The sequence below is a fragment of the Thalassophryne amazonica genome, chromosome 19 (genome assembly GCF_902500255.1).
Source record: "Thalassophryne amazonica chromosome 19, fThaAma1.1, whole genome shotgun sequence".
NCBI classification, from domain to species: Eukaryota; Metazoa; Chordata; class Actinopteri; order Batrachoidiformes; family Batrachoididae; genus Thalassophryne; species Thalassophryne amazonica.
In genome coordinates, this window is record NC_047121.1 from 56,735,819 (window position 1) to 56,762,030 (window position 26,212).

At 42.5% G+C, this 26,212-nt stretch overlaps 2 protein-coding genes and 1 long non-coding RNA gene across 5 annotated transcripts in view; 1 reads left to right on the forward strand and 2 right to left on the reverse strand.

Annotated features, from left to right (window-relative positions):
- Positions 1-797: 797 nt before the first annotated feature.
- On the reverse strand, positions 798-5,290 carry LOC117532144 (5'-3' exonuclease PLD4). Its single transcript, XM_034195435.1, has 11 exons — positions 5,250-5,290; positions 5,093-5,151; positions 4,861-5,021; positions 3,751-3,934; positions 3,555-3,675; positions 3,318-3,445; positions 3,051-3,251; positions 1,956-2,095; positions 1,699-1,864; positions 1,503-1,599; positions 798-1,415 (listed from the first exon to the last, which is right to left on the reverse strand). Exons 2-11 carry the CDS (start codon positions 5,141-5,143, stop codon positions 1,198-1,200), a joined length of 1,467 nt encoding a protein of 488 aa, XP_034051326.1. The 5' UTR covers positions 5,144-5,151; positions 5,250-5,290; the 3' UTR covers positions 798-1,197.
- A 112-nt stretch (positions 5,291-5,402) lies between these two features.
- Positions 5,403-26,212, reverse strand: part of cep170b (centrosomal protein 170B) — a 34,338-nt gene continuing 13,528 nt past the window's right edge. The window contains exons 7-19 of one of the 3 annotated variants that reach the window (XM_034195433.1): positions 23,887-24,003; positions 22,793-23,287; positions 21,184-22,085; positions 20,049-20,201; positions 18,871-19,009; positions 17,106-18,749; positions 13,285-13,420; positions 11,399-11,531; positions 11,132-11,266; positions 10,949-11,037; positions 7,807-7,900; positions 7,680-7,731; positions 5,403-7,579 (exon numbers count right to left, since the gene is read on the reverse strand). In XM_034195433.1, the coding sequence (XP_034051324.1) occupies positions 7,356-7,579; positions 7,680-7,731; positions 7,807-7,900; positions 10,949-11,037; positions 11,132-11,266; positions 11,399-11,531; positions 13,285-13,420; positions 17,106-18,749; positions 18,871-19,009; positions 20,049-20,201; positions 21,184-22,085; positions 22,793-23,287; positions 23,887-24,003 (4,313 nt within the window). In that variant the 3' untranslated portion in view covers positions 5,403-7,355. Of the gene's footprint in view, positions 7,580-7,679; positions 7,732-7,806; positions 7,901-10,948; positions 11,038-11,131; positions 11,267-11,398; positions 11,532-13,284; positions 13,526-17,105; positions 18,750-18,870; positions 19,010-20,048; positions 20,202-21,183; positions 22,086-22,792; positions 23,288-23,886; positions 24,004-26,212 lie in introns of all 3 variants that reach the window. The other 2 variants (XM_034195432.1, XM_034195434.1) reach the window with 2 other exon arrangements.
- LOC117532146 lies at positions 10,799-25,479 on the forward strand. The gene is made up of 3 exons (XR_004566796.1): positions 10,799-10,810; positions 15,869-15,873; positions 25,364-25,479. It is a non-coding gene; the product is annotated as an uncharacterized LOC117532146 (long non-coding RNA).

A 26,212-nucleotide genomic window follows, 5' to 3' on the forward strand; every position in this document is an offset into this window, starting at 1 on the left:
TCTACCACAACAAACATGGAGACATCAACTGCCTTTTTGCTTAACGATTCCCTTATCGGTCCTTCAGTTCTGGACACACGAGCGGCCGTTGTTTATCGAGAAATGATCATTTCTCTACGTTGATTGCAGACTGCAGTGGGGCTGCTTGAAGCCCAGAAGCAGCGCTTCAACCCGCTGTTCGCTGGTTCTCTGCTTGGCTTCCAGTGGCAGGCCCACAGTTTCTTCATTAACTCCTCTCAAAGCCATTTAAAGATGTCAATCATGAGTCTGCTTTGTGTGGATTAAAATCACAAACGGAGTCTTGTCTTGTTGTGGGCAAGAAACGAGAATCATTCTCCATTCCACACCGGAGTTTCACACAATGGGTCTCTGGTGTGAGCACCAGCTGGTGTGAGGAGTTCAGCCCAAAGTTGTCCATCAGGTCAAGGAAATAAAATAATAATAAATAATAATCTGTTTTGTGGGACTAAGTGCACAGCTCCAAAGAGCTGCGTAGATTTCAGTCTGAATTAATAATTTCAGAGCGATGTGCCGTTTTAAAATCAAATGATACCTCTTCCCAAACATTATAATACAATTGACCAAACCAGTTTTTTTTTTTTTCCAACAAAATGAGACATCCTCCATTTCTTATGAATTACAGAGTTCAGCTCAGAGTCTATGGAGTTACATTTGTGTCAATAATATCTCAAAGGAAATGTTATTTCTATTTCTGTCCAGAGATCAAAAATCCAGTGATCAATTTCATATTTATTTACTTTAATACTCAATAAAATGTTAACATAGAAAACCTGTAAAGCCTACTTTTAATACACAGAAAATTCACAAGAGATACTGATAAGGGAATCGATAGATAAAATCTTATCAATACCCATCATTAACCGTATCACACCAAATCACATTGTGAGGAATTGAGTAAGTCGCATCGAATCTGGAACAGGGTGAATCGTATCGTCATGTACTGCTCTATGTATTGTATCGAGGTGCGTATCAAATCGTCAGTGATGAGATTCACATGCCTAATATTTAACTTTTTCAAACATTTTAATTAGGAGAAAAATAATCTTTAATTACAATTTAAATTTCAAACTCTTCAAAGACATTAATAAAACAGATTAATTAGTACTTTTGACATCATAACAGACTGAAATCAGATTAAAATAATCTGCACAGTTGTACTTGTGTCATAAATAAATCCTAAGTGACTTTGTGACTCGGTGACATGGAGCAGTCTGGACGATGTTCCAAGTCACGGAGACGCACAGAAAACTGCGAGTACCAGTCCCTGTTGAACACGGCGCCGAGCTGACCCTGCAGGGCTTCTGTCTTCCACACAATGTGAGGTGCACGCTGGGAAATCACCAGACCAACTCCAGCTGTGTTGGAAAAGTAGTCCCCAGACCAGTTGGAGGTACCTGGTAAATACAAAACCACCCGGCCGTCGATTAATTAGCCACGGCAGCATCAGGATTACGCAATCCTGGAAATAATCTCCCACTCACCGATGTAGGCCATCTCATCAGTCACCATGTACTTGTTGTGGTTGACTCTCGAAAAGGGAATGTCGGACTGGTTTCCCAAAGGAACAATGTATATTTTCTGAAAGGACAATAAGAATTTTTTATTATTATTTATTTTAAAAGGAGGTTTGGATTTTGAAGGCAGCACTCGGAGTCGTCGTGTGGTTCTGGGTCGTACGATTTGGATGCTGATGTTCTGCTCAGGAGAATCCATGGAGGCCAGAGACTGAAGGAAGGGCAGCATGGCCCTGTTTGAGTTACGCCCACAGCTTATCAGCATCCGGATCTTAACGCCACGCTCAAATGCCGCTGTTCTGATGACGTCGTCGATGAACGGCCAGTACCTGAGAAACAACAAACGGCCACGCTGAGCAAACAAACAACAAACAGGACGGTGGGGTGGTGGTGGGGGGGCTATATGTGGCTCAGTGTCACCTGTTTGGCTTCTGGAAGAGTGTGACAGGAAAATATTCCATGACAGAAATGTCAATGAAGCGTTTAGCCTCAGAAATGATGGAGAGAATCGCCTCCAGGTCGTCCGTCCTCGACAGAGGACAGAAAGGAGGTGGAGAACCCTACAAACAGGAAAAAAAAATTATATATGTCAAAGAAACAAATGCCACACAATTCACTCGTTTAAAGGTACTTGATATCATAAATCTAAAATAAAAATAATTCAGATTAATCAGAATAATTTTGTCGCAACTCCACAAGAAAGAAGGTAAAACAAAAAGGGTCACTGATCAGTGCTTCAGGTCTCTCGAGGCCGTCAATCTGGATTACTGCAGCAGGAATGGGAGACATAATGGAGGGAAAGAAGTCTGAGCCACAGCAGAGCAATCCTTAGAGAAGTTTCAAATCATGCAGAGTTCCCCCCAAAATCTAAACCACCTCATCATCTGCTGAGAGGTCTTCTGTATGGTAAATATGAGGTGCCCAGTGTGTACCATTTACAGAGTTATAGTCTTCACAGAATGTTTTCACATACATACTAGATGCACGGATGACAACACTGGCAAGGCAAAAAAAAAAAATCACAGATCAAACCTGGTTCTAGAAACCTTCCTGGTCAACAACTGGACTTTGTGTCAGTCTTTGAGATTTTTCACCACATACACAAATAAAAACTGAAGAAGTCACTTGGGTGAGTCATGAAACATCTTGATCAACAAGAGTTGTTGCAGACAGCAACACCCTGTTAGTGTGGAAAGTTTTTAGACTCTGCTCTACAAACTCTTCTGACCCTCAACATGTCCTCACAGAACCCATGAATTCCACACAAAGGAGGGACTGGTGGTGGAGTATTTTCCTGTGTTGGATCAGATATTTATTGGTTACCCTCTTCAGATTTCACACATTCAAAATAAACCGTCAACCACAACTTCATCTACACGCAGCCATTTGAGATGATGCCACAGCAGACGATTATTTGTTGTGGTGTCCAAAATCCAACCAGTTTGACTAGTAAAACTACACGTCTTAACCAGTACAGAAAAATGCTGTATTAGTTAACCAAAAAAGATCACTCACTGTCAAGTAGAGGCTACTGGAGAGGTTATCAGCTTTCACCAGGAGGGGGTGCTGTTTGTTGATGGTGGTGTCATACGTGGAAGGCCACGGCTGAGGCAGAGAGCTATTGACGTGTCCCATCACCCAGTAGGACTGGAAAATCTTCAGCAGATCCTCTGCCAGCCTGGAGCAGTTGTAGACGACCGTGCCAAGCTCCTTCACCTGCAAACACACCGGAACTTCAGCCTCTGTTCCTCAAAATACGCAGATGCAGAAGCCTGGACTTACCTGCGTCAGAGACCTCCAGTCCATGTTGGCGCTCCCAATGAATACGTGTTTTCTGTCGACGACCCAGAATTTGCTGTGGAGGACGCCGTTCGTCAAGCGGCCAAAGTTAACCTTCCTCACATGGACTCCTAAATGCAGAAATGTCATCATGGAAACAAAGAATGGAATTGGAATTTTTGCAAGAAGGTAATTTTTAGAACAAAAAATACAAAAGTATGTATTTAAAAATGATTTCACCTTTCTGTTTTAAGACCTTTAAATCCGTGGAGTTGGTTTTAACAGACGGAATACTGGTCACCAGACGGACGGACACGTTCCTGGACGGTAAAGCTCCAAATTGTTCCAGAATTTCCCTCCCCTGCTGAGCACAGTACAGTATTACAGGCAGATAAAACCACTTCATGGTCTGAGGAAGTCTCTGTTGAAAACTCACAGCTTTGTCAGAAGAAGAGTTGATGCTGATATCTTCACTTGTCAAAGTCCAATAGAAAGAGGCCACGTCCACCTGGACCGCTGCCACAGAGAGGAGATCCTTCCAGACTGTTTCCAGAGGAATCCCGAAGGTAACGTTGGCTTTATACGCCATGTGTTGAGGAATACTCTCCACCAGGACCATTCTGTGAGACAAAACACATCAGACAAGTCCTGCTTTATTTTAACGTAATATATGTTGTTCCAAAACTGTCACATCACACTTAATGTTTTTCCCAGTCAGTCCTAAAGTGTTTCCATTGCATACTTGCTCCACATCATCCTCATGTGTCCGTCCAGTGCAGTCCACGTGTAGCAGTGAGTGCGGCTGCATCAGGAAGGACATCTGGTGTAAAATTTGCCAAGCAAACCAACCAGATCACATTAGGAATTTCCGTACCGGATCAGTCAACGCCCATGTTATTAATGGCCACCACGGGTGATCTTCTCCAACAGGGTGCCAACTGAAATTGGGCTACTGTGGGGTGAAGAAGAAGAAGAGGCATGTCCAGAGGCAGCAGGAGATGAGGAAAGGCAGAAGATGCAGGACAGGGTGAGATGGAGACAGATGATCTTCTGGGAACATGGACCTTCTAGAACAGAAAGGGTGATTGCCTGGATGGCATAAACTACAGGGTGCACTGGGAAAGGTCACTGGAACGGTTATTCCAAACATGGGAATGTCAGTGGTGACATTTTGGTCATATGGTACATTTCTCCAGACGTGATCCAGCACACAGGTGCAATAAGTATTGAGGACCCCAACAAATGAAATTTAAAAAAGCCAAGGACACGTCCATGCGTCACCTGGCTGCACCAGGACTGACTTGAGTTGCCTGTGTGAACGGTTGCCCACCAGGATTCGGGCGATTCCGTAGTATGGCAGATACATTAAAGTGTGACACCAATGTACATTTTAAGACCAAAAATCACCAAAGCCACCTGAAGCAGATGCATTGAAAACGGTAAACAGAGCAGTCGCTTTGAGCAAACACACGGACCAGCCGTCCTATCTGCCCATGGCGGTCATCACTGGACAAAGCAGTTGACTGCAGATTGGAGGACAGTTTACCTGCACTGGTCCAAGGTGAGGCTGCCCTCACCAGGATCCTCAGGAAGCATCTCATGGTCTCTGGAGCATGTTGGTCTCTCCAAGACGGCGATGGCGAGCAGGATCCCCAGAACAGTCAAAGCGCCCAGAATCCCAGCCAACGTCCACCAGCTGCTCGATCGCTAACAGAAAAACAACAGTAGTCAGAAATATGTGAAACTAAAAGTAGAGTGAATATTTGCTGCATTCTTACCGGTTTGTTTGAAACATAACTGTCATGCAGGCTTTTGTACAAAGACGTCATCTCTCCGTCTGTTAAAGATCAAGACTTTGTAACAGTGCTGGTTCATTTTGTGTTCAAACCAATAATGTTTGTGGTTTTTAAATGAGTGAAAGCAAAATCAACTTACACAAAGCACAATTCAGAGGCGTTCTGCTTCTTCCCCTTCCAGCTGTCAGACGAAACTGAGCCGTGAGTGATATGTCTGCTGTATATTACAGAACACTTCCTCTTTACAGTTTCATTTCAGCTTTTGGAGAAAATAAGATTCACACGAAACATGTCTAATATTCAAATTTATTGCCATAAATATAAACAGTCAACACGGTGAAGCATGAAGATCCTCACGGTGTTCAGGGTGAAAAGTGACAAAAAACTGCAGCAATTTAATCGAGTGAAGAAAAAGAATATAGCAGCATCAGAATCAAACATTCCGTTTTCTGTAAACAGTCATCACAAATGTCACACTTCATCTGTGGCACCAATATACAAAAAAGAAAAGAAAAAAAAAAAGCCAAAAATAAATAAATAAATAAAATAACTGCAGGAGGACTATCTAGTTTTTAAGAAGATTTGGTTCTCAGTGGTTTTTGGCTTCTGACAGTACAAATGTCTGATTATTATTATTTTTTTTTTTGTTCCACCAAGAACGTGAACTTGTCCAAACCCGTCGGATCATGCAGTGTTTGTTTGTAAACACTTTAAAGTAGCCATCCTTTGATGCAGACAAAAAAATTTTAAGGAAAAAATGTTTAGTTCTGATTTTAATCAACTTCAGGCCATTCACATTTATCCCACAGCCTTCTAGATGGGCTCTGACCCCAGCGTGGGAACCACCCCTTTAAACCAAAGATGAACACGCATGAACAGATACTTCTGACAAAAAAAAAAAAAAAAGGATTCCCGTTTCATGACTGAAAAACTGAAAGTTGATGAAATGATGAAATGAAACAAAACTGATGTTTGTTTTCATACAATCGAAGTGGAACGTAACATTCAGCTTCGTGTAAATCACCAAACCACATTTACAAACAGATTTGAAAAAAAAAGTCAGTTTTTGAGGATGCTGCATTAGTTTATGATCCCACAAAGTGAGGTAGGTGCCAAAAACACTTGCTTGTCCAAAACAATTGGTCATTTCTGCATTTAATATGTTCTGAGAATAAGAACCGTTATCACAATAAAATGTCCAAAACATTTTTGGGTTTTTTTTTTTGTATGTGAAGTTCTTACGTTCATAAAATTACATTATTTCTCCCAATCCTCTGTAATCCATGTAGATTTAATAGCTTTAACCTGCATATAATTCAGGCTGTTATGGAAATATTATTCACAAAACCTCTTAAGTGTTTTGCAGTTTAAACAGAATTGCTGAAGAAATGCTGCTTCTGGTAATTTTTGAATCAGGTTTAAACCACGTTGGTGAATTTCAAAGGATTTTAAATTAACAGTGAAGAGCCTTCTGTTGGTTTTAACCTTTGGAGGTTCAAGGTAATCTGGATTTAATCTCCTACAACAAGAGCACATCCGTGGAAAGAGTTTTAAAAATGGATGTAGTTTTTTTTGTTGTTTTAACTTTTTTAAATGGATGCAAACCAGAGCGCACATATTTTTGAACTGGATTTAAAGAGACTTAAAATTTTTTTAAACAAAAACTAAACATTTGAATTGTAAATTGTTTACTGGACAAAAGTAATTTGAAAGCGTAAATATGGATTCTTTCCCCCCAAAAAGCTTCAAGATTTTGTGGAGAAAAAAAAAGAAAAAAGAAAGCTGGAATTAATTAATAATGAAACAATCATTTTCAGGTCCGAGTCTGTGCTTTTGTTTGGACCCCTGACTGATAGATTTTTTAATCGCCAAAGGACAAAACAAACACACACACACAAATTACACACAGTGTTCAGAATAAAGCGCAGTAATGCACGAATCGTCCACCTCAACTATCTCAGTGGGGAAAAAAAAGCCTGAATGTTCTGTTAAAGACATCGATCAATAATAAATATGTTACATTCATCAATAAATCTGGTGCAGGAAAAGCAAAACGACAAAGATACAATGAATCTCATCAAACTAAGCATCAATAATCAAAAGTACTAGAAAAAAAAAAAACTGATCTCTCTATGGCAAGCTGTTGAGGAAAAAAAAGATTTGACTGTACAAATAATGATTTTATTGTATATTTTTAAAGATATCTACCATGTATGTATATTTTGGTCAATAAGCAGTGACACTTTTATTCACTTTTGGCCTTTCGAAAACCGGTCTGACATCTTCCGGCGTCACCGCTGCTCTCTGCACACCTCAGGCCACCGCCACGTCTGGCGACAGAATGGACGGTTCTCCAGTCCCGCAACATGGAAGATTTGGAAGACCGAGATGTAGCCAAGGACAGGGCTGCATACGCCGAAGTCCTGGGAGCTTCACAGTGAGCAGCGGGACCAACAACGGCGTTAATGACTACAAATATGAGAAGAAAATGTACCAATTAACTGAATTTATTTTTTTAAAAATTACTTACTGCTAATCAGGTGGTTTATTTTTGAACAATGTGACTCACCTTCAAGTTGTTGCTGGACACTCTTCAGCTCTTTCAAAATAGACACGATTTCCTGAAATAAAAACATTTCACTCAGCATAAAAACCACACGCACGCAAGTGCACGCACACGCACACACACGCCTGACCTTGTTTGATGTTTTGATAGCAGGAAGATCTCGGTTAGAATTAACTCTGGCTTCAATTTTGTCCCACACATCCATCTTGTCCTGGAACAGCACCCTGCACCAACAAAATCAAAGAGCTTCACCAACTCAAATGCTCCTGTCCAGACTTTGTCTTTTATCAGACGCCATAAGACGACAGGAAGCAAAAACACACTGTAGATGGGTGGACTCGCAGCTCCAACAAAGTCAGAGCACAGCTGAGGAGGATCATAATCCCTCTGAACCCCCGAGTGGGTTCAAAACTTTATTTTGTAAACTCACTGTGGGGCGAGTCCTGCACCTCGACACAAACACGGCAATCACGACTAAAAGTAACGAGAACTAAAAAAAAAAAAAAAAATATTTGTGTAAAAATAAAAAAAATAGTTATCATAAAAGAAAAGATTTAAAAAGATTCAATCTATAACATGTTTCCCAAGTAACTACCGGTGTTCCCAATATTAGAAAACAAGGGTGGGGGGGCCACATACTGCACACAATCTAGAAGTACATTTCTTTTTCTGTGCTACGTTGTGTGTATAGACACGTTTTCATTCATTCTTTCCTCATCAGTCTCCATCAATCTGAAATTCAAACAGTCACAGAAGTTTTGGTCTCTGCTGAGTCAATCGAGGCTTCACAGCTGCTCTGAAGAGCGCAGAATTTTTACATTTAAAGGAAGCGGATCACGCCAGCAGTTGATTTTCATTATCACTTTAAATGAGACATGAAAAATAAAAGTGATTTTGATTAAATAATCATGATTTTTAAGTTTAGACTGAGTTTAGTTTTCTGGACTGAAGCGTTCAGTGGACGCAGTCAGTTCAAGGACTTTCAGAAATGTGAAAATGTGAATTTCTATTATGATGGTTTCTGAAAAAAGGTGCAATTTTGGTGACATTTAAAAAAAAATACAAAGGGTGTTTAAAGGGTTTATAGTGATGGATGTTGACCTTCACCCCCCCCGGGTCCAACACTACTCATCCACATTGACAAGTCTGCTTTGGCACCATCAAGTCCAGTCTTTCTGTGGCTTTATACAGGAGAGACTCTTTAAATGTGATTATTTGACCTGAAGCTACTGAACGTGTCATATGAACAGTTCTGTCTTCTCAGTCCGGTCACAGTGGCGTAGTGGTTGGCACTGATGTCTACACCAAGTCTTCCAACTCCTCCTGGGGGATACTGAGATGTTCCCAAGCCAGACGGGAGAGATACAATCCCTCCAGTGTGTCCTGGGTCTTCCCAGAGGTCTCATCCCAGTTGGACATACCTGGAAGACCTCCCTAGGGGGACAACCAGAGGCCATCTCCCTAGGCAACAGATGCCCGAAACCACCTCAGCTGGCTCCTTTCGATGAGAAGCAGCAGCGGCTCTACTCCAAGTCCCTCCCAGACAGTCGTGCCCCAACGGAGGAATGTACTTTCCACCACTTATATCGACGACCTTATTCTTTCAGCTATTATCCAAAGTTCATGACCATAGGTGAGGGCAGAAGCGCAAATCCACTGGTAAATCACGAGTCTCGCCTTCTAGTTGAGCTACTTCTTCACAATGATCTGGTACAGCGTCCATAAAACATCAGGCGCCATCCCAATCCATCTATCAATCTCACGCTCCAATGTAACCCAACTTGTGAACAAGATTCCGAGATGCCTGAACTTGTCCACTAGGGGCAATAAGTCTCCCCTGACCCACAGGGGAGAGGATGTGTTTCCGTTTTTTATTAAACCCTGACTAATCCTAAAACGTGTACGAGGTCTCTTAGATAATAAACCGACCCTTTTATTTTTTTTTTTAACTATATGGATTTGAATGACATGCGATTACACCAATCATGCTTGAACCCTCGTGCGCATGCGTGAGTTTTTTCACGCGTGTCGGTGACGTCATTTCCCTGTGGGCAGGCCTTGAGTGAGATGTGGTCCCGCCCTCTCGGCTGAATTCCTTTGTTTCACACGCTGCTCGAGACGGCACACGTTGCTTTATCAAAAATTTTTCTGGACCTGTGAGGAATATCCGAGTGGACACTATTCGAGAAATTAAGCTGGTTTTCTGTGAAAAGTTTAATGGCTGATGAGAGATTATGGGGTGTTTCTGTCGGTGTAAGGACTTCCCACGGAGCGGGACGTCCTGCAGCGCTTCCAGGCGCTGTCGTCGGCCTGTTTCGAGCTTAAAACATCCTAATTTAAGGCTTAATTCACCCAGGACATCGTGAGAGAACAGAGAAGATTCAGAAGAGGCCGGCATGAGGAATTTATGCCGACATTCCACTGTTTAAGGACATTTTGTAATGAAAGACGTGCGCGCAAATTCGCCGAGTCGTTTCCGTGACGACTCGGCAAATCTGTGTGCGCCGCGACAGGAAAAACACCTCCGTGTTGAAAACCATTTGTAGAATTCAGGCGGCTTTTAATGGCTTTCAACAAGTGAGTAACTGAGAAATTGTTTAACAGCTTGGGCATGTTCCAACTTGCCCGTTAAGATTTCCAACGGAGATGTTTTTCCTGCCGCGACCCCCCGCGGTCGGGTCCGGCCCGACATGCGACTCTGCCCGCACGTTCTTTCATTACAAAATGACCGTTAACAATGGAATGTCCGAATAAACTCCTCTTGCCGACTTCTTCTGAAAGTTCTCTGTTCTCTGACGACTTACTGCGTCAACAGAGCCTGAAATGTGGAAGTTTTCAACTTGAAACGGCGAGACGCTGCCGCCTCGAAGCGCAGATCGCCGTCAGGTGCCGTGGACCGTCCTTAAAGCGACACTACCAGACCAAAATCTCTCATCAGCCGTTAAAATTTTTACCGAAAACCAGCTGAATTTATTGAATGGTGTCCACTCAGTTGTGCCTTACAGTTTTGAAAAAATTTATCAAACAAAGCAACAGTCTCTGAGCCATTCCTAAACAATGAAAAAAAATTGACGAGCGGGTGGACGACTCCTCACTCAAAGACTGCCCACAGGCGAATGACGTAACCGACAGGCGTGAAAAAACTCTCGCATGCCCACGAGGGTTCAAGCATGTCTGATGTAATCACACGTGATTCAAATCCATATGGTTTTTGAAAAAATAATAAGGTCGGATACTTTTCTAATAGACCTCGTATATTCCTAACTCCTTACTTCATTTTCTCAGCAAGCTGATCTGTGTTGTCTTTGATGGCGATGATTATCTGAGACATCGGATTCAGCATTCGACTGTCCTCAGCGGTCTGGAGGGAAAAAAATAAATAAACAGTGAGACAAAATCCCAAAAGCAGCATTAAAGAGGTTTTTGAACACGAGGTAGAACGTCTCAGTTTAGACCTCATCTCTGTTTTGAATCTGCAGCTGCCAGTTCTCCCCAGAGTCCTGGAAATCCTCCTCAGATTCCCTTGCAGCAGAAGACCTCACTGGGACTCTCGGGTAGTTTAATCCAGCCTCTGGAATACGCTGCATCAACTGCAACACAAAGTTTTGGAATTAAATCCCAAAATGTCCACAGTGTTTTTTTTCCCCCCAGAAATTCCCAAGTGTGCCCAGATCCAGTGGAAGTAAAAAGCCAGCCTGTACTTTACAGGTTCACATTTAAACCTGTTCATGAGCAGTCACTGTGAATGCTGGTGCGAAGCTCTCCACTTCATCGCTCTTTGGATCCCCGTCACCCGCCACATCATGGATCTCTCGGGCCAGGATAGCAAGGTCTTTAGCCAAGTCTTGACTCAACCTACCAGAGAAGAAGACCACGTGATGCACTACAGAAACACCAACGCTGACACAAGTATCAAGCAGACACCATCGTTATTCTGGTTATTAAACGTTGATTAAACAGCTGATGGTCAAGAGACTACAGAAGATTTTCAGCTGCAGCGTAGGAGACTATGAATCCCAACACCACTGGATCCTGGTTAATGTGCCTGTGAGTATGACAGACACGAAAACTAAAGTCTCATAGTATTTGTTTGAAATAAAGTGCATTAGAAGTCATAGAAATACTGCAATACTCAAAGTTGAGCACTTGTACTCATTCAGTAAAACCATGGTATCAGGACATCTCTACAGATCTGATGAAAACAATGAAAATGGCTTAATTCTTATTAACTCTAACATATCAACGACTATAAGATGCTGGGAATTGCATTGGAATTTTTCAGTGTGCACTCTGTGTAAGCCTGATCCCGTTAGAGCTCAGAAGCTAAGCAGAGAAGGATCTGGTTAGTACTTGGATGGGAGACCTCTTTGGAACACCAGCGGCTGTGTTTTTCCAGGTAAAACTGGAGCTGCGTCAGGAAGAGCATCCGGCATAAAACCTGTGCCAATTACCAATGTGGATCTGGCTGTATCCACTGTGGCGACCCCGAACAAAACTGGGAGCAGCAGAATGAAAAAAAAAAACAGATTAAATAAAGTCTTTCAATATTATCCTGAAGAGTTGTGACAAGGCAGTGTCCACCAGGTGGTGCCAAAGTTGACCCAATGTGCATTATTGGTGTACTCTGGTGCCACATGGTGGACCATGTGGTTATCAAACTGACAGTGCAGAAGTAGAGCGATATATACTTTAATAATTTCAGTTGAACTCTTGCAGCTCACCTTATTGCATTTACAATAAAACCATTAACTTGGCATTTTGTTGAACAAAGGTATACAAAATCATGCCACTCATACAAGTAATTAATAAGTAATGACTAATGAGGTTGGGTATTTGCAAGGGTTGTCCTCAAAAGAATCCAGAGCCAGAAACTTTTTGCTTTCAAACCAAAAGTTGATATTCTTGGTTCCAGTAATTCAAGTCTTTGTAAGGTATTTTCTGCACCTTTGTTTCTTTCCATCACCCGGTCTACCAAGATTCCAGTAGGTGGGGCTAACTGTATGCTCTTCAACTATTTCTGCTGCTCTCAGACCAACAGTTTAGCAAAATGGCAACATCAGCAAACAAAAGACAAAATGCCAAATAAACCCTCAGGTATCCACACCGTTATTATGAAATGTAGTGGTGGAATAAGCTTGAAACGTCTACTTTTGTGTATGAAATCTGTTTCACTGTACAGAGGTTCAGTCAAAACCAACTCTGCTCTGCCAACTGGGGTTTGAATTTGAGGCCATTCATCAGACATGCGTGGAATCCCACAAAAAGAGTTCAGCTGTTGAGGATTAAACTCCACTGGAATGTTTGAAGCACATCTTAGCAGTTTAATCATCACCACAGATCAGCAGTAGGAAGGTACAGTTTTGGGCCGTACACAACAGAACCTGGATTTTTGTGGCCCTGAATGCTGTCCAGCTTTTAAAATCTAGTTTTGAATATGCACCAAATTTTATCAGCATAAAATGTGTCAAATCAGTTCAATATGCTGAAAAAAAAGCTTCATGTTAAGACAACAAGAAAAACACAAGGTCAAGACTGCAGGGTAAAACCACTTCAAACATCTTCAAAGCATACAAAACAACTCCATGTGTCCTCTCGCCACCTCTCTTACCGTGCAATCTCAGCACTGTGGGTGGACCAGCTGTGGAAGCCTTGTCCATCCTGGTTCTCATCCCCGGATTCTCGGGCTTGTGGCTTCGGGTGCAGGGCGACCAGCGGCCGGGATTGGTTGCACGGGCTGTTGGAAGCTGAGGAAGGTTGGGAGTGTTTGCGTTTAGGGGTGCTGCGATGGGAGTCGTACTCCTCGTCTGAAGTAGAGGAATAATCACAGGCTTTCTGCCTTTGTCTAGAGCCTTTGACACCGTGATTCCAGTTGAGGAAGACGATGACGGTAGACAGGTTAGGAAAGGAAAACAGAAAGAAATGCCAATCACCAGTGAGAAAACACCCCCAGAACAAAAGACAGAAACTTCTCAGTGGTAGTGCTCACTTTTAAAATGTTTTCATTATATTTTTGAAGAAAGATGGGAAAAGCCAATTTCTTTTCCCAAAGTGAAATGAGCAGATAACCTCCACAAGACAGAAGAGTGAGCACCAGACCGTGATGACGCAAGTATGAGTCAGCAAATCACAGTACCAGCATGTTAGTTGTTAAAGTTCAACTACCTATAGTGCAGCAGATAACAGAATATTTACAGAGGAATCCTTCAAATGGTGATACAAGCACCAAAGTTGGCACAAATACACCTTAGACATTACTCTTTTGAAAAATGACTAACCACTTGAATTTTCAAAAGATGACCGGGTAGGGGTCAGTTTCAGAATTACACAGGGGTCAAAATTTAAAAATGATCCAATCATACTGAAAGCTATACCACAGCATTTGTCTAAACATAAATATTCCAAAAAAAGTTATAATTTGGACTATCACAATGTTATGGAGTTTTGGGGTAAAAACACCAAGAATGGTGACAAAGGTCAATTTCAGTTTGTACAAGGGTCAAAAGTTAAAGTTGCTCCAAATATTATAAAACATGATGGAAATTATTGGTTAATAGGGTTTTAAAAAGGAATAGTTTGACCATCTGTCATACTTAGTTGTCATGTTATAGGGTAACGTGTCACATGGGGTAGGTGATGGTCTAGTGGTTAAGGCATTGGGCTTGAGACCAGAAGATCCTCAGTTCAATTCCCAGTGTGACTGGGGGGGGGGAAAAAAAAAAAAAAAAAAAAAATCACTAATCTGTTGCTCCCAGTGTGTAGCGAGCATCTTGTATGGCAGCACCCTCACATCGGGGTGAATGTGAGGCATTATTGTAAAGCGCTTTGAGCATCTGATGCAGATGGAAAAGCGCTATATAGTCCATTTACCATGTTATAGAATCCAATGGATGTCGACATTGTTTGACCTTTACCTTGCAGACCAAGCATTCAACACAGTCAAAGCTATTCCATTTATTAATCCTATTAGTCCAAACAATAATTTGCACCACCTTTTACCAAAATTGGAGCAACTTTAACTTCTGACCCCAGTACAAACTGAAATGGACCTTTGTCACCATTCTTGCTGTTTTTACCCCATAACATTCAGTCATAGATTGTCCAAACTATACCTTTCTGGAATCTTTGTGTTCAGACACAATGTAGTATAGTTTTCAATATGATTGAAACTTAAAAAATTTGATCCCTGTGTAATTCTTCAATTGACCCCTACCTGGTCGCCTATTGAAAATTTGAGTGGCCAATCGGTTTATCAAAAGAGTAATGTCTAAGGAGTATGTGTGACAAATCTGGTGCTTGTATCACCATTTGAAGAATTGTTTCAGTTATCTGCTGCACTACTACTTTTAGAGAATAATGGGCAGATGACAATCTGTAAGTTAAAGTCCAGAATCAATCCTGATCCAACACCAGAGTCAGTTTCTATGTTGTTAACTGACACTGTAACACCCACCTGATCAACAGGGGCAGTACGAAGCGGATCAGAGAACAGTACAGAGGAATAAGAAGCACCAACAATTCTCCACCAGGGAACAATGGCACTTTGTTTTTGTTTTTTTTTGTAAAAGGAACAGCCATGCTGCCTATTTTTACAAACAATGCAGGTCAAAAACAACACAGCATCAGGCTAGCATTATGCAAAAAAAACAACTTCACAATGAGTTCCAATTACTTGGTTGGCCTAGCAAATGATGCACCATGTAATATTGTCTTGCATGGCATTGTTCTTGCCAAACATGATTAGTGCCGCACAAGCAAGAAGCAGACGTTTGGAAGAATAACCTCAAAAAGCAGAATAAGGTTACATATACTGCTCCTTAAACAAAGGCCAGGGTAGGTAGATCTAGATTTGCATCCTTTGATGAGTGGTCTCTTTAAATGCAGTGCCCCATGCCATGAATGTGTGATAAGACCCATTTCCCTCACTGCCTTTTCATACAAATGATAATGTGTTTGAAGACTGCAAGAAGTACAGTCTTAACTCTTAAGCCCCTATCAGACCGGGGGTGCTCCCGGTTGCGCCGTGCGTCATTATGACGACGCCGCGTGGAAGCAACTCGGTGCCGAGACGATGCAGCTCGGCGCCACAGCAGCGTGAGGGCCGCAAAGGAGGAAGCAAGTCGGGCGCCAAAAAATTAAACCTGTTTAATTTTTTTTGGCGTCCTGTGCTCGACGCAAAAAGGAAGTGGTTCCAGCGCAAGTCGGGCAAAGAGGCGTAACTCGGGGCAAAGAGGCATTACCCGGCGTGACTCGGAAGCCAATTTATGATTCCTGCTGTGTTCCATTGTTCCCGCAGTATAAATCACGCAGGATTGTTTTTATACCATGTACTTAATACAGTAAAAACTACACGCTGAAAAAAAAAAGGCCACAGGAAAAAAAAATGCTGACTGCAGCTCAGCTCCTCCTCTGTGTGGAGCTGTCTGGTGAAGAGAGGGACTGTGAGGCAGCAGCAGCTTCTTCTCTCACAAATGTGTTTAAATAAAATCCATAAAAGTCCTGCTCACAGACTGATTGCCAGAAATATCCAGTAAAAAGTCCGGACATCTCTAATCCACTCATGGACGTTCGTTCACGCGGGCACGTGAACAATTAAAAGAAAAAAAAAAAGTCTGGCTGCAGGCATTAATTCCTTGTTCTCTGCTCAAACTCTCACATCACAGTTAAAAAAAGGACAAAAAAAAAGGACATAAGTCCTGAGACAGGACATGTCAACATCAAGTAGAACTCCAGACATCTCCACATTTGCTTAGGGACGGTTCGCGCACGCACGCGGTCAAAGGAGGAAAGATAAACTATAACAGTACTCAGAGCGCAGCTCTGCACAAGAACAAATATAAAGTAGACGAGAAGTCAGAGTGCACAGTCTGTGTGCAGCCAAACTGTGCACTCTGACTTCTCTGTGCAGAGAACCTGCAGGCTGCATTCTCACCTCCTCTCTGCCCCCTGCTGCACACACCTGATGCAGATATTATTATATTATTATGACGCAGAAGCAACTGGGAGCAGCACCGGTGTGAAAGGGGCTTTAGACATGATTAAAGCTGAAAACCAAATGTGTCAGTGAAAACACGGTACAAACGACCAGCTAGTTTCACCACCGATGTTGAAAGATCAAAGTGCCTGGATGACCCCACTGGAGAAGCTTGTCTGTCATCTTGAAGTTCCACAGCAAAAATGTTAAACTGGTGTTAAGTCTCCAACACCATAAACACAGAGTCTGACCAATTTTATTTCACTCAAATTGGACATGATTTGTTAAAAACTCAGACTTCCAAGCTCCATTGTGTTAATCAAATACCTTGTTCATGTAGGCCTAATGAATTAGAAATCTCTTAAAAGACAATGCTTGAAATAACCATTTGACTCTCGATATTTATACTATAACTACTAGAAAGATTAAAAAAAAAAATGTTTTCCTATAATACTCACTTGCAGTGCTGCTGGCATATTTAGCACTACTGGAACGTCCACGAGTGATCAGGGTCTTGTTAAGGGGTGCTTTTTGTGGCCTTCCGACAGGCTTCAGTCCCGGAGCTGAAGCTCTGCGAACACAGTTCCCACCAAACTCTGTGCTTCTATTGGAGAATCCGGTCATTCTGCCTGGTAGCACAGGAGCAACAGAAGCTTCTGTGTCGCTTTGTGTGTTGAATGAACCTGTCCGTTTTCGAGGCATTGCTAGCATATCCAACCTGGAGAGTTTCCTTACTTCCTGTGGATGCTTAGCTGGAAGGTTGCCTGTCTCCTGCACCTGTTTTTCTGTCTCCGGACCCTCATTGTCTGAAGCCCCACCCAGACGAGCCCGACGGAGGATGGATGTCCTGGTGGGCCTTGGGGCTGCCAAACGTTTTGTACGACTCAAGACCTGGGCAACTTTAGAGGTCTTGCAGTCATCCTTCTGAAGAGGTATTGTGTATTTTTTGACAATCTGGTTAGTGCTGGACTCCTGATCAGAAGAACGTATGCCAGAACCCTGAAGATCATCACTGAAGTCCGTAGAGCCATATGCCGTCCCTCTGCGTCTCAGCCCAGCTGGTTTTCTTATAGCATCACTCCTGCTCTTACAGTCTGCAACCAGAGACCGGCATTTTCCTTCCAGGTGTTCAGTTGTAGAGAAGTGTTGATTGGAGTCTTGGCTAGTAAGACTACCTGAAGATTGCTCCCTATGAAAGCAACTATTAGAAGTTTTTTTTGTCAAGGTACTTGGCCTGGTCTTGCTGCTCTGCTGGCTGACTGTACTGGAGGTGTCCATATCAGACTCACCAGACAGAGAGTCCATTACAGGGGTTGGTGTGGTGTCTGGTTGGACTGCTTGGAGTTTGGCCTCTAAAGCAGCTAGAACATCCTCAGTCTCTTTGAGGTAAGAATGAGTGTCCTGATGACAAGCTCTCTGGGATGAGTCTGAGTCTGGATCTACTAATGCAGGCTGACTGGAGATGTTGGGTAATCTGGAACTGCTAGGGTGGTCCATGGTGAAGCTCTCTTGTCTGACTAGTGGTGCAAATACCCCCTCTCTGGTGTCTGGGTTCTGTGTCTGTTGAACCACTAGAGGAGCTGAGATGGTGGGTTTGATTTTGGCAGATTCCCGTTTCCCTTGATGCTTGGTCAGAGTGGCTGTGGAGAATGTTGTGTTCACTTTTCTATCAATCATGGGTGCACTTCCTATGGATCCTCCACATTCTGGTTTGGACAGAGTCTCTTCTGAGCCAATATAAAGCAAGGAAGACTTTGTTGGGAGTCTGAGGTTGTCCTCAGGTTTTTTCTCTTCTGTGTCAGACTGTGGGGTCCTTTGTTCTACAATGGAACCGTCATCCGATTTGCTTGCATCGCTCAAGCTGTCTGGCTCAACATCATCCTGAACTTTCAACCTATTGAGGTCATCTTGAGAGCCAGAAGAGACCATGGTATTCTCGCCAATATCAAATGTTGACTGTAGATCACATTGAACATGGATGCTGGGAGTCGAGGTGGCATTCTTCTCCACTGGTGGTACTTCAGGCAGTATTCGCCAAGCTCTTGAACCATCAGAGTTGTTGTTGTCACGTTGTTGGAATGGTGGCTTGTGGATCATCTTACCTTGTGGTGAATTGAAAGAGGTTTAACGCAGCTAAAACCAGATTTTGAACATGATCATTTATATTCATCAGATCACCTCATTAACATTTCAAATGGACTCGCGTCTCATTGGGTGGCTTACCTGCTTCTGACAGCTCCATCTGGGAGAGGAGGCCACGTATTTCAGATTTACAACCAGATTCTGCACAACTGTCTGCCAAGCTAGCCCAGCAAGACATCCACTTGAGGCCTCCATGAAAAACCTCAGCTTCTAGTTGAGCCTGCAAGAGACAACGCACATTGAAAACAATTTAAGAATACTATTTTTTGTTACTGTAAACCATGATGAAGAAAAGAAAAACAGTCAATGATTCTCTGAGGATTATGGAATTTCTTTGTCACTTGAGGATCACCACAGATATGTATCTAGTGTGTTTAAGACAGTGGTTCCCAAACTGCTTTGCAGGAAATTCATTGGATACTACCAACTTGGACGAGGTGAATATACATATTTGTTTCAAGTTGCTCTGATGCTAACAACATGCTCAACATTTGGGGTAGGAACATTTAAATTAGTTACTCAAGTATGAGGGAAAAAAAAAAATTCCACACAGAATTGGAAGCTTGTCTGTGTCACCAGATAAAACTCCGCTGTTTAATGTAACTGAAAGAACCAATCATAAATTTGTTTGAAAACTATTTGGCTACGGTGTATCATGGCTTCACTCTGTAAAACTACGTATAACAGTAAAATGTCACAAAAAGGTATTGTCCCCACAGTCTGAGCAGAATAAGATGTTTGGCAACCACTGCTTTGAGTGAAACTACCATAAATCATATTTTTCAATTTGATTTAACAGGTAGAAACACCAAAATGACACGGTCCCAAACCTGTGAGGGAAAGACGAGAACAATCTAGAAATCAAGAGAGACATACACCCCAAGTAAGAGGACGACACCACAGAGGCAGATCAAAGCAGTACCATATGTCCAATGGTACACACATATAACTGTAGTTTTCTTAAGAGAGCAAATCTGTTTTATGTTAAATTTATTACATCCACCAAGGAGGGTACATTTTAACTTGTCAATTTTTTTTTTTTTTTGGTTTGCTTGTAGGCAATATAACTAAAGGTATTGAGTCCCATATAAATCTAAAACGTTTGGGTGTAATCTATTACATTTGGGGAGGGGAATGAATCAATTAAAAAGAGACCAGAAGCTTTAAATGTGTTTGAATGCTTGGTTTTGGGCCTTGGCGGAGGTATTCCACTTCACCCATTGATTGACCCCACACTAAGAAGAAAGAGTTATCTTTACCTGACTCTGTCCCTGTTCTGGAGCTGCTCTCAGCTCCCCACAGCTATCCTGTCTATGCTGCTCCCTGCCCTGAATAATAACAGGCCTAAATGCTGCTGGTGTTTCAGATTCTCTCTGGCTGGTTGGCTCTGGGCTCTCAACAACACCAAACACCTGTCAGGAACAAAGCATTGCAAGTGGATAAGTGCAGGAATGAAGACACCAGAATTCAAGTCCAGGGCTCTTTCTCAATGGTCTGCCGTTGAAAGTCAAACCTTTTTTTTTATAAATATAATTACAGTTAAATAATTTCAAGTCCCTATACAAAAGTGCAGAGAAAATAATCATAGTTAAATACATGTCATCCGGAAATTAGAAAATATTCTCACCCAAGTTGACAGTGTACATGCAAAGTTGAATGTAGGAGGGGGAGAGATGAGGAAAAAAAAAAATAAAATGGTAGCAGCTATTGTCTTTTAAAAATAAATTAAAATGAACAGCCACAGTTTTGTCAAACATGAACATTCTCAGTTCAGTGCAGCATTACTGTATAGCAAATTATAACCAACAAGTAGTGGTTAGTTTTCCTCAAACAGTTGTCATTAACAATGTTGATACTCAAACAGTACTGGTGTTTTCACTTTAATTAGCTATACATGTGCGGTACGCGCGGGTCAAGTTGGGAACATCTGACGTCTCCCTCTTGTGGCACATTAGAACACTTCAGCAGCTGGCTTTCCGCTAGCTGAAATGACGCCACATTGAAGGTCCACTCCAGAGTTGACTAGACGTGTGGTTTTTACTTAAGCCTGGCATACGTTTTTGAACATACAAAATATTATCGGACATAGTGGGATAAAAAAAAAAAAAAATACGTTGTACCTTATTAAATTGTTTTTATTTTAAAGTATGGAACCAAACACCAGCAGAAGAAAATTTGAGCACACAAACACAAAGCTTTGAGCAAGTTTACAAACCCAAAAGCATCTGCCGTAATAAACATATGTATGCAGATGAAAGAGACGGGAAGAACTGAACTGCACAATCCTGGTCGTCACTAATTGTAGTTAGATGTTCTATTACCAAAAGTGCAAACAGGCCATACCTGTTGTTCCTAACAAGACAGGAAACTTAGATTAAGAGTGGAGGAACTGACCTGATCAATCTGACTCCGTGCCTCTTCCACGTCTTTATCCTGAACATCTGTTTCAATTGTGTAGGTTCCTGCATCACTCAGGCTGTCATCCTCTTCATTTCTGAAGGTGCCATGTGGACTCTTTGGCTCTGCAGTCTGAGACACCAGGGGCATCACAGGTGCCGTAAGGGGAACGGGTTGGTGGATCGGAGAAGACGTCTGTGGTTGGAAAGGAGTGGATGGAGTCGGACTGGAGGGGCTCTGCTCAGGCGGCGATATGTTTTCTGGCCTCGTCTGAGCTGTTTCAGGGGGACTGTTTTGCTCCCAGCTGGCAGAAGAAGTCTGCTTTGCTTGTTTGAGGAATTTGGCAGCAAATTCTCTGGCAAGTTTCGATCTCTTTCCCACACTACTAAAAGGTCTTCCAGCAAGAAAGGATGAAGACCGAGAAGAGAAGCTACTGCTGAGCCGGTCCTCTGTCTTCTCTCCGTGTAGTGAGCCCGTTCTTCTGGAAATTGAAGAACCAGAATCCTTCAGAGGAACAGTGTAACGCTGGGTTGGGGGAGTACTGGGGGAGTAAGGTGGAGAGGAGACTGTTCTTTCCCCAGTTGGGCTTGAGGATTTTGACGCTTTTTCTAGACGAGTTCTGAGCTCCAACAGGTCAAGCTGAGCCATGCTGTCTGTGCAGGACTGAGAATGTTTCTTCTGAGCATTATCAAAGAATTCAATGACAAAGGCTTGATGATGCTCAGCTTTGCGTGGGCATGATCTGACCTGAGACTCTGGAGAGGGGTAGGAGTCAGGTACAGTTTTTTGGGGTGTTTGAGACACCTGGGAGCTGACCTGATGTCCTGATCCAACAAAATTATTGCCATTGATGACTGGATCCTCTGTATCGTTGCAAAGGGCATCTTTGCTATAATTTTCTGATGACAGAAAGACAATTAAGTTTGGAAGCAATTAGACTTCAGCTAAGCTAAAATCAGCTTTAATTAACAGCACTTTTAGGCTGTGGCTCAATCATAAACAGGGCTATGACCGAAAAACTGCTATCTGGGAACACTGGGCTAAACGGACATTAATGCTGACATCAATTAAAGCAGATACCTGAAGAAGAGCTGGTCCTCACATGGTTGACAAGACTACAACCCTTTTGAAGAGATATTCAACAGCCACAAAACTACTTTAAACTTCATAAACATCAGATCTTCAGATTTCATACAGCCAATTAGTAAAGTAAGATCATTCAAATTTTTGGTTATGTTTGAAGGAACGTTCATTTACTTTATCTTAAAATTTCTTTAAATGACATATTAACAATGAAAATTTTTGGCAGCATGGTAGCTCAAGGGGGTAGGTACTTGTCTCCCACACAGAAGGTCCCATGTTCAAGGCCACTCACGACTCATTCTCTATGTACATGTGGAGTTGAGCCAGGAAGGAAATCAGGCTTAAAAACTTGTCAAATCAACATGTGGATCCATACCGGATCCACTTTGGAGACCTTGTACAAAACAGGAGCAGCCAAAAGACACTTTTCATAACTGCTAATGAAAATGATTGTTTCTTTCAGAATTAGCAAACATGATTAAAGCAACCATACTAACTATTACATGTTCTGAGAGCGGCTCACCATCATCCATCTTCAAAGCAGAAGTGTCACTGTTTATGTAATACACGTGGTCAGCCTGTGACCGCCTCCGTGACATGCTAGCATCGCTTTGGACCAGCCAGTCAGCAACTTTGTTTTCTGAAGACATCACTTTGGTTGGGGTAGCGGCGACCTCTGCAGAGGGTAGCTTGCGCTGCTGGCGGAAGGAGAACTTGGTCACATGATCCTTGATTTTCATTTTGCCCGGCGTGCAGTCATCAAACTCAATGGTGAAGGAGGCGTGGCTCTGGACCACAGCAGGCGTTGTGGTGGAGGAGACGCACTGGGAAGTGTCTGTCGTGTCCTTTGTTGGAACCTCTTGAACTTGTGACTCTGATTTATTGACAGATTGCTGCAGAAACTCTTTGGTGGGGATTTTGAAGTAGCTGGGTTCCCGTCGACTCGACAAGATGGATTTGGTGCCACTGTCAGGCAGACAACCATTGATTTCATGTCTAGATACATCTTCAGCCGGCTCTGAGAGGAATAAATTTATTGTTTTAGGCAAAGTATCATGAGGAGAAATCCACATCCACCTGAAACTTTTGCAGTTTCTGTTCCAAACAATACCTCTTATGAAAATCTCTTTACAGAACATTGAACAATCGTGCAAATAAACATCTTTAGAGGAGGTAATAACAGACAAGACTCAAACCTGACCATCATCACAATTCACTTTTTAAAGGTTAAGTGGGGTTTCACATCCCACAGTCCCAGAAACTGAGTGCCACAAACAACGACTGTTAGGTTAAGAAAGCCAATCAATTGCTGGGTGCCAGTAAAATGTGGCCAAATATCAAATTAGGAGTTCAGCAGAAGGAATAATCTGTTTTTAACCAGAGCGGCATGAGGCAAACAATCACCGTTCCTGCCCCGTGCAGCAGCTTAGAGGGTCATAATCCATCACGAGACCCCACAGAATAGCCTGGATACCAGTCCAAGACCTGCTTTAGGCTGAACACCACCAATGTGGCAACACTCAGCAAAAAGCATCAGAAAAGCATCTAAATAAATCAAACATATCTGCAGATGTATAAACACAGCAAATGAATTATAAGAAATATGCTTTCACAGACCTGTGGACTCCTGTGGACCTGTGGTCTGCTTTTTGTGGGCTGGGTCATCATCATCGCCCCACCAGGACGGTTGGCCATAAAGTGGAGTGGGTCTGGATATCAGAGGGTCTGTGGCAGCTACAGAAACACAAAGTGTTCAAATGGCCTTAAAACAACTTCAGAGTTGCACAGTTGTCTTTGAGTAACCACAATGTTCAAAGTGTCAAAGTGAATCGCACAAACATCATCTCCTTGATACAAAATATTCAATATTTTCTGTCATTTTGTAGATAAAGTACTTACTGCCTAAAGCAGTCAAGTTTAAAGGTTCACTCACAGCTTCAGGACATCTAAGCAAAACAGTTTCTAAAAATAAGGCTCTGAATGTTTTCCAGTGTTCTGCAGCTCAATGACGCATTCATAAGGAACTCTGAGGGACCCAAGGCCGGAGCAGGAAAAGTCATACTTAAAGTAACAGCCGTAGCTTTTTTTTTTTTTCTTTTCTTTTTTCAATGAAGCAGAAAGAATCTGAACTAAAACAACACTGTGTCAGCTTGAATGAACTCGATTCACAAACCACTTCTGTACAAGGAACAGTGCTTCTCTGTTCCACATCTCACAGCCAGCGGAGAACAACAAAGAAAAAAAACACAACAACAAAACCAACCAGCCTGATACCAGCTGCATTTAACACACAGATTTGGAGCCATTTCCAGAGTCTGAAGCCTAATTAGGAGTTCGAGCAGCAAACAGAGTTCACAGTTTTCCAGTAAAGCTCACATTCCTGCAGACACTCAAACTACACCAACAACAAAATGAGAAACATCACAATACCACACTCTGGTGACGACTGCCGTTCACGTGGGAACAAACACAGCCCGTTATCTACAGATAAACTCTCCAACAGCCACATACAAGTTCACACTTTCCTAACTTTATTGAACATGTGCTAATCAATCTCCTCCTGTCATTCTGATCTCTGGCTACCAAAAAAAATAAAATAAAATGTTACTCAAACAGTCATTTTGTCAATACTGCTGGATCTAGGGTTGTCACAATACTAGAATTTCAAATACTTGATACTCGATATAGGATTTTTGACAACATGGGCGTGAAGAAAAAATATATATTTAACACAATGCTTAAATGCCCTTGGCCGTATGAGCATGCAATCAATGAAAGTGTGTGGAAAGAATGTGACCTTTTGACCCCTTAGAATAAGTCAAAATCAGCCACCTTTGAACTTGTCCAAGGTCTGTGTCCCAAGAATGTTCCCTATGAATTTGAAGACCCTGGCAGTACGAGGACTGGACTTATGCTGAGCGCAGACAGACTGACACAAAGTCTTCGCAATACCTGATGACCATATGAGTATTTTGGCCTCAGGTAAAAATGACCAAAAAATTAAGAGGCATATATTTAAAATAAAATCAGAACAATACAAACCATAATCAGACAGTAAATGTCAAAGTTTGTCAGGGTCATAATCCATCACGAGCCTGTCAGGATTGGTAATAGGACTTCAGTCAGCATCATCGCCAACACTGGCACCCCTCAGGGATGTGTCCTCAGCCCCATCCTCTACACCCTGTTCACCCATGACTGTCACCCCCCACAAGGACAGCATCATCCTGAAGTTCGAGGATGACACTGCAGTGATCGGTCGCATCACTGGAGGTGATGAAGCGGCCTACAGGTGGGAGGTGGCTGGTCTAGTTTCATCGTGTGAGGAGAACAACCACACCCTCAAAACAGACAAGACAAAGGAGATGATAGTGGACGTGAGGAAGGAGAGTAGACCTCAACCACTATTTAACCGGGAGCATGAAGTGGAGAGGGTGAGCAGCTTTGAATACATAGGTGTCCACATGAGTGAGGACCTCACCTAGACACTGAACACCTCACAGCTGGTTAACAAGGCCCAATAACGGCTGTATTTCCTGAGGACGCTGAGGAAGTTTGGCATGTCACCCAAGATCCTCAGCAACTTCTACAGCTGCATTGTTGAGAGCATCTTAACCAAGTACATCACGGCATGGTACGGCAGCACTACTGCTGCAGACTGCAGCTTCCTGCAGAGTGGTTAAGACTGCTCAGAGGATCACCAGGACTCCACTGCCCGCTCTGCAGACCATCTACCACTGCAGAGTTCACAGGACAGCTGACGCCATGCTCAAAGGCCCCACCCACCTACAACACAGACTGTTCACACCTACCCGGAGGTACAGAAGTGAAAAATCCAGAACATCAAGATTAACAAAAACTCTTCCCCTCTAACATCAGACTACTGAACAGCTGATAGGAGACACAACCACTGGACTACCTCCACTTGCATTTTGCACAACTG

Bases quoted from the DNA above. Each gene is read 5' to 3' on its own strand.
- LOC117532144 (XM_034195435.1), bottom strand. From the start codon at position 5,143: ATGACGTCTTTGTACAAAAGCCTGCATGACAGTTATGTTTCAAACAAA. The intron at 5,022-5,092 runs GTAAGAATGCAG...TTTTTCTGTTAG, and splicing joins GTTATGTTTCAAACAAACCG to CGATCGAGCAGCTGGTGGAC. The intron at 2,096-3,050 runs GTGAGTGATCTT...TCCTGTTTGTAG, and splicing joins CCAGTAGCCTCTACTTGACA to GGTTCTCCACCTCCTTTCTG.